This window comes from Ailuropoda melanoleuca, chromosome 8 (assembly GCF_002007445.2).
Source record: "Ailuropoda melanoleuca isolate Jingjing chromosome 8, ASM200744v2, whole genome shotgun sequence".
NCBI classification, from domain to species: Eukaryota; Metazoa; Chordata; class Mammalia; order Carnivora; family Ursidae; genus Ailuropoda; species Ailuropoda melanoleuca.
Window position 1 is genome coordinate 124,944,265 of NC_048225.1, and position 7,601 is coordinate 124,951,865.

General features: G+C 58.1%; 1 protein-coding gene across 1 annotated transcript; it reads left to right on the plus strand.

Annotated features, from left to right (window-relative positions):
- The first annotated feature begins 361 nt into the window (after nucleotides 1–361).
- SLAMF9 (SLAM family member 9) lies at nucleotides 362–3,253 on the plus strand. Its single transcript, XM_002929914.4, has 4 exons — nucleotides 362–730; nucleotides 1,140–1,481; nucleotides 2,248–2,520; nucleotides 2,902–3,253. Exons 1-4 carry the CDS (start codon nucleotides 685–687, stop codon nucleotides 3,099–3,101), a joined length of 861 nt encoding a protein of 286 aa, XP_002929960.1. The 5' UTR covers nucleotides 362–684; the 3' UTR covers nucleotides 3,102–3,253.
- Nucleotides 3,254–7,601: the final 4,348 nt, after the last annotated feature.

A 7,601-nucleotide genomic window follows, 5' to 3' on the forward strand; every position in this document is an offset into this window, starting at 1 on the left:
AGTCTCACAGAACAAGTTAGTCTTCCCATAATATTCACAAGCTAGATGGGCTCTCAGGCCCAAAGTGTGCTTTTTTTTAAGGGGGTTAAAATTTTTCTTCCTCTGAATAGTCTCGCAAGTGGGAACGTAGCAAGCTTAAAATAGGATTACTTCACTTATTCATCCATTCCAGAAATATCAGTTGGGTGCTCCATGTGTCTAGCATGAGACATACAGAGATGTCCCAAAAGATGGAATCTGTCTGGGGAGACAAAAATGCTTATAAGGTCAAAGGATCACAGCAATATAGGAACTGCCAAGTGAGAGCTCAACCAGGGTATGCTGAGGGCCAAGAGCTCCAGGCAGGTGGGGATGGGGGCGGGGGTGTCTGGGAATACAAGGGGAAGGGTGTCTAGGTAAGTTTCTCGTAGGAAGTGGGATCTGAGTGGTGTTTGATGGACAGGAAGCGTGAGTCAGCTGGCGAGCCAGCCAGGCAATCAGGCTCAGAGAGAGAACTTCCCAAGATGGAGAGGGAGGGGCTTAGTGGGGATGGAGGAAGTTGGAGGCTGCTGGGGGGTGAGAAGTATTTCCCTTCCCTGAGACCGCCAATCAGTCACTCTGTCTCTAGCAGCCTCCTGACGGCTTGTCTTCTCCATCGGCTTGGGGGCCGAGCCGGCTAACTTCCTGGGGCACAGGGCTGCTGACATGGGGGCCCTTCTGTGGCTGCTTCCACTTTTGGTGCTCCGGGCAGGTGAGAGAGGGACTGCAGTCCTGGGGTGGGAGAGTCTCCTTCCCTCTGCTCTCCTGTCCCGCTGCAGTTTGGGCTAGCAAGGCTGGGGGCTGGATGCTTGGGCTCTCCTGGAGTAAAGAGGAATATAGGGTGTGGCTTCGGTGAAGGACCAAGAGGTGAGGAAGCCTGGATTACAGAAGGGGGACCAGCCCACTGCAGCAAATGGTGAAGGTAAAATTTGGAAGGTGGGGGCCCAGACAGAAGCCAAGCTGTGGTAGGTGCTCAAGTCAGGTGCAGTGGAAAGCTAGAGCCAGAGAGGGTCGGGATTGAACACGGGGCCACGGGAGCTGCACGGTGGAGACCACTGCCCGGCTCAGCAGCCCAGAGTCACCAGCTGGGCTGTTTCCGTCTTTTCTTCCTTTTTCCCCAGCCAAAGGGTATTCTGGAGATGATGTGGATACAGAGGAAGTAGTCGCAGTCCTTCAGGAGTCCATCAGCCTCCCCTTGGACATACCAGCCGATGAAGAAGTTGAGAACATCATCTGGTCCTCTTATGTAAGGCTTGCCAACGTGGTTCCAGGGAAGGAGGGACAGTCGGCTACCATCACGGTGACCAACCCTCGATACAAGGGCCGAGTGAGCTTACTGGACCCCGGCTACTCCCTCCGCATCAGCAATCTGAGCTGGGAGGACTCGGGGCTGTACCAGGCTCAGGTCAACCTGAGAACGGCGCAGATCTCCACCACGCAGCGTTACAATCTCCGTGTCTACCGTGAGTGTAGGCTGGGAACTTGAACGCTCCTTGCTTCTGGCTCTCCTGAGCTTTGCGTGCAAAGGAGCTGCGGTCTCAGGACTCAGAGTTATGGTTTGAGGGGCGGGGACCGGGAGGCAGGCTGTCTCCAGCGCACCCAAGCCCGGTGTCGGAGCTGCGGCCACAGGTGGAGTGACCTGGACCAGTGAGGCCCTGGGCACACGGGCTCTTCCCCTGGACCTTCCCGAGGCAGTGCGAGGGGTCCAGAGCTCCATGTGCAGACCTCCAGGGGCACTTGTCTCCCACTGAGATTCTGTATCCTAGGGATGTCACCTCTATTCCCGAGGCTTTTATCCTCCTGTGCCGTGTGAGGACTGCTAATCGGTATCCCCTCTCCATCTGAACCAAATTTCTCAGAGCCTGTGACACTGACTGACACTCTACCTTGACTCCTGCAGACACGCCGATTAAACTATAAATGCCCCCAGGGGGTGTGATAATATTTTCTGGGATCAAGGAGGCAGAAGGGGGTCTGGAGGAAGGTGGGGTGCACAGGTGAGGGAGAGAAAGCAAGGACACGTGGGGGGCAAGGAGAAAACGCCAAAGGCGCTCTCACTACCGTAGCAGCTGCCCAGGGACGCTGGAGCCAGATTTTATGGTGGCTGGGTTACATTAGTTTCTGTGTATGTGAAGAGAGGCACACCTGTCACCCCAGGATTGAGGAGCTGAAGAGAACAGACCCGACCCCTGATTACTTAGAGGGTCTTCGTGTCCCTCCTTCATCCAGGACGGCTGTCAGAGCCTCACGTCACCGTGTTCTTTGAGATCACCCAGGAAGGTCGCTGTAATATATCTCTGACCTGCTCTGTGGAGAAGGCAGGCTTGGACGTGACCTACAGCTGGATATCCTGGGAGGATGGCATGGACACGGTCCATGAGAGCTCTGCCCTCATCACATCCTGGCGGCCGGGAGACAATGCCCTCTCCTACACCTGCAGGGCCAGCAACCCCGTCAGCAGCACTGCTTCCCGCCCCATCCCCGCCGGGTCCTTCTGTGCAGGTACCGGGCCCCTGGGGACAGCCCTGAGCAGGTGCAGGCCTCTCGGCCACCACCTCTCCCTCCGTTCTTCCCCGGAGAGTACCTGGAACCCAGACCCGCACTCTTCCCCATGGGGCCTTGTCCCCTGGACTGGGGAGGGGGCTGGTGCTCCCAACTTCCAGAGGTTCTCAGGTCTCTCGTTCCCCTTGAGATCACTTCCCGCATCTCAGCTCCTGAGCTTCTGTGATTAGAACAATTATTTCCGGAGACACTTGCAAAGGAGTATGAACGGACTGTGAACTTGAGACCCCTCTGCGGGATCTGGGCTGGGTGTCTGCCTCCGAATCTGGACCTCCCCCTCCCTCCAGCAAGCCCCTCTCTCCTTGCCTTCTTCTGCCCCAGATCCTGGCTATCCTTCAGAGCAGTCGACTTACTTCTGCCTCTTGGCCAAGGGGCTGCTGCTACTCTTACTCTTCGTGATTCTGGCTGCGGGGCTCTGGCTCCTCCGAGCCCAGAAACCATGCCGAACGCCAAGGAGGAGGAAGTTCAAGAGAAACAGACTCAGACTGAAAAAGAAGAAGCCCCACCCCAGCCTGGCCTGAGTGCCCCCGGAGACCCCTGTCCTGAACACTGTTTCTCCCCAGCCTCCAGAGAGCCCCCCCCAGGGGGCAGAGGGGTGGGTGTTGAAAGGGCCACCCTCCCCCCGGGGTGGGTGGATGATTCTCCGGCAATAAAGTCAGTTAGGTGACCACCACTCTGGGGGAGCTGTGCTTGTCCTTCGCTGGACGACTCTGGCAAAGCCTGCTTCTTCGACTTTCGTTCTAGGCGTCCTCCCTCCACCCCTGTGCTTTTCCACACTGCCTCTGCTAAAGAGAGTGAGCCTAAAGCCCCCTTCACAACCATGTTTATCATTCAACGCCCATCCCAGTCCCACCAGCACACGGAACATGTACACTTTCAGTAAGAAAGTGAGCGATTCCTTTGACCCTAACTGAGCCTGTGATTCCAAAGCCGGAGAGTTCCGAGCATGGAGCAGCGACGGAGGAATGGTACTGTTCCCGCTGAGATCCCTCTGCTCTCAGACACGGCTTCCGGCCGCCGCGGGCAGCCTGGCTCAGTGCGGAGGCCGTGCCGCATGGGGACCTGTGAGGCGTGCTGGGCCGTCCTCCCTGGGGCTGAGTCGAGGACCTTCAGTGATCTTCCCGTCTGCTTGACGCTGGCCGCTCCGGGCCTCTGGGGCCGCCCGCAGACAGACCAGTAGCTCAAGTCTGGACCCATGACCGCTGTTGTGGTTGGTCCTACTGTCCTGTCCTCCAGATTCCGTGTCTCAGAACTTCTCTCTGGACTCGTCCTGGGGGCACGCCCACCCCCTCCATACATGCCCATCCCTGACCACGGCCCTGACGCTGACCCCCACGAGCAGCCGGAAGCCCTCACCCAGGCGGGCTGAGTCCTGTCTTGGTCATCCTCCCCGCATGCGCTCTTGTGGGTGTTACTCATGACGGGCGGGTGGGGAAGCATGAGGGGAGGCCACCCAGGCGACAGGACACAGGTACTGGGTGGACTGGAGGAAGTGGTGTAGGATACGGCGGGAGCCCTGGGTGGGGGGTGGGTCGCAGGAGCTCTGGGCTCTTCTCTGCCACTCGCCTGGAACAGCGTTCAGCAAACACCCATTCAGGCTCTGTCCCTTTCTCCAAGGACTGTTCTGAAGGACAGGCAGGCGTAGGAGCCGCTGACTGGGGTCTCACAGCCATGTGGCTGTGGCGGTGCAGGCTGCAGGCAGGCTGGCTGGCACCCCTGCGGGGTCTCCGAAGTAGAGTCTGAGGGACTAGGGGAGGGCCGTGTGGCAGAAGCCATGTCTGACAGTCCTGTTCGCCTTCCCCTCTCTGTGAGAAGGACGCTGATCTCCAAAGTGACTTCCAAGACAAGGAATATAGGGCTGTGCAGGGGCAGTGGGATGCACAGGGAATTGGGGGGACCAAGGACTCTGCTTTTGGGAAGACAGGACAGGTGGGCTAGGCACTAGGACACCCGGGAGGAGGGTTCTTTCTGGGGTTCCAGACTGGAAAGGAAGCAGGGCCAGGAGGTAAGCAGGGGTTTCCTACGTCTCTACGCAGGATGATGGAGCCCTTTGGGGACTGGGAAGGAGTTGGTGATGTTGGGAAACCAGTCTCCAAAGAGCTCCTCAGGTGGACACAGATCCACTCTATCCCCTGAGGGCCGGAGCCCTTGTCCCCCTGGAAGGCAGTCCTGACCTGAGGCTGATTCTCTGCGCCTCTGTCCCACCCCTCAAGAAGTCCCACCTTCAAAAAGGCCTGAGGTTCAGAGCCAAGGCTGCAGCCCCAATTCCTCTACCTTCTGTAATCCGTTTCTGGAAACTGACTGGGAAGACACATGGGGCCACTGGTTCTTCCTGTATCTCAGGGTCAGGCCGACGGACAGTGAGTGAGGAGATGGACGTCCCCGTGCAGTTGGCCCAGGGCTCTCCCTGGAGGTGGCCAAGTCTTTCTCCTACCATCTCCAAACAGAGAAGGGCTGAGGTCCCAAGCCATCAGGGGGAACCTGGCAGAGGAAGGCAGAGAACCTCAGAGGGTGGACTTGAAGCTCAGGGAAGACCAGGACTCTCCCTCTGCAGGAAGCCAGGCTAATGATCACCTGGTAGCACTTCGCACTTGGCAGTTTGCCTGTCCTTTGAAATAGGTGGAAGCAAACGGGGGGTGGGGTGGGAGTGGGATGGGGTGGCGCGGGGGAAGGGTCCTATTTAGGGATCCACGAAGAGTCAGGCACTGGGCTAGCACTGGGGAGGCAGGAAAGTCACTGCCTGCCCTTCAGGAAGTTTTCCTGCAGTGTGTGAAGACTTAATTACAACGAGGTGTGACAAGGGGAGGAGTGACAAGGGCCATGGGTGAAGGTGAGGGCGCGGTGGGAGGAACGGGACCGTGTCCCAGAGGGAAGAGGTGAACACAGTTCTGACCCCAGATTAGCAGGGAGTCCAGGGAAGGGACATTCTTGCCTGACAGAAGATGAATGGGAAGACACTGGTTGGTGGGAGAGCACAGTGACTTCTGGGGACTGCGAGGCCACACCCGGCGGGGGGACAAAGTGGGAGGTAAGAAGTGGGTCTGGAGAGGAGGCCAGGCCCCTCTGACGACTCAGGGCTGGGGGGGGCGGAATTCAAGCATGAACAAGACAATCGCCACACCCTTCTAGACCTACAGTCTCACGGGGACAGAAGACAGGGTCGCCCACGGAGAGGGGACAGTCTGTGAGAGACCACCCCAGGTGATAGGGCCAGTGCTCCCAGGGGTCAACAGTGTCCCTGGAACTGACCACATTGTCTGATCTTCTTGTCAGCAAGTTGAAAGTCTGTGGGCTGGCTGATTCTTGGGTTACATAAAATCCTAGTCTGTTGAATACACTTTCCCAGAGAGTAACAATCAAGAGATTGAGGATGACCCATTAGAAAATCTTAATTTTGAGCCTCAGGGACTATTTTTATCAACTTTCATTTCTGGCACAGTGAGGGAACAAGTTTCAGGGCTAGGTTCCTGTTCTTGCAAAAAGCCCACAAGATACTTCAGAATCAGAGCAAAATGACAATAACAATACAATTCACAAAATAAGTGTTCGGGGGCAGGGAGGGATGACCCACCGTAAACTTTTAAAAATAGAAAGTTACTTTAAATCCCAAGTTTACACAAAGTTATTTTAACAACCAAACGAAATTGGCCCTTCAGAAGAAAACACTGGAAACAGCAGACATGAACCTTTGGATCAGAGGGGCGCAGATCCCACGGCGGGGGTGGGGGGCAGGGGGAGAGCTTCCCTGCTGGCTGGTGAGGAGCCACGGGGTGAAGAAGGCTCTGGAGAGCCATCTGTTCTAGGCCTTCTCCCAGCTCTCACGCTGTGTCCACTAACCATTGCTCCAAACGGTCTCATCACTGCCAGGTAAGTCTGTTACCTTGTAAAGTAATGCAGGAAGCTTCCACTTTGGGAGACTTCGCTGGAGGGATTGTGGGAGAGGCCACACCACTGCTCCTGCCTCCCCTCCTCCCCCCTACTTTCCTGCCACATTTTCAACTCAGGATGTGGCAAGAAGCCCCCAGATGTTTACACCTGGAAGAACTTTCCAGCAGTCTGTCTCTGGGGATGGAATGGATTACTTGGGGGGATGGTGAGCTTCCTGGCCCAGGATGTGGGCCAATGGGGCTGGGGACCACCTGGAAGGAGGACGTGGCTGGGATTCTGGTGCGAGTGGTTCCATGAATCCTGCAGGGTCTCTCCTGGCAGAAGCTGAGGCCACGATTCCATGAATCGGATGGCTAGAAGGCTCCGTGGGAGTCACAGGAGTTCAGACTGGGGTGAGAGCAGTGAGCAGGAAGGACCTGGGCACGTGTGGCTGCTTAAGCCTGCTGGGGAAAGCATGACGACCCTATATTCCTAAGGGGGCCCACGGCTCAGCAAGGAGAAAGGTCTGAGGGGCAGACATACCAGCTATCTTTTGGCCTGAAGTCTCTACGAGACGGGTTTCATTAAGTCCAGGCTGGGTGTGCGTTCAGCTCTGCCCTGTCCGAGATGGGGAGTCTGGGGCAAGTCCCCGGTTTCTCATGAGTCAAGCAGAGCCATGCCTGCTTCCCGGGATCTCTTCCCAGGGGACCTAAGAGCTACGACGCCAGTAGTCCAGGGTCTGGCACCCTGCAGAGTTCAGGAGATCTTCCCATGCTCGGCGTCGGGAGGCCTCTCGTCCTGCCCCCCTCGGCCTGTTCCGCTGGGTCGCTGGCGCTGGGAGTTGCAGCGGGGGCGACTTGGCAGCCTCGACCCGGGCGCACGGTCCCCTCGGCACCTGTGGGCGGCGTCCGGGCAGGACCTGGGAGCTCGCCGGCGCAGACAGGTATTTCCAGTCGGGCCGGAGCCGAAGCGGGTGGATGGCGGTGGGGTGGGGCAGGGGAGGCGAGCCGCCACCACCCCTCCCGAGCTGCGCGGATCCCCTGGGGGTCCTGCTCCCGGCCCGGCGCTCCGGCCTCAGCTCGGCTGCGGTCCCCGCGGCTCTCCCCGGCCGAGCGCGGACGGCGGGGCTGGCGGGCTGCTGGCCCGGGAAGGGG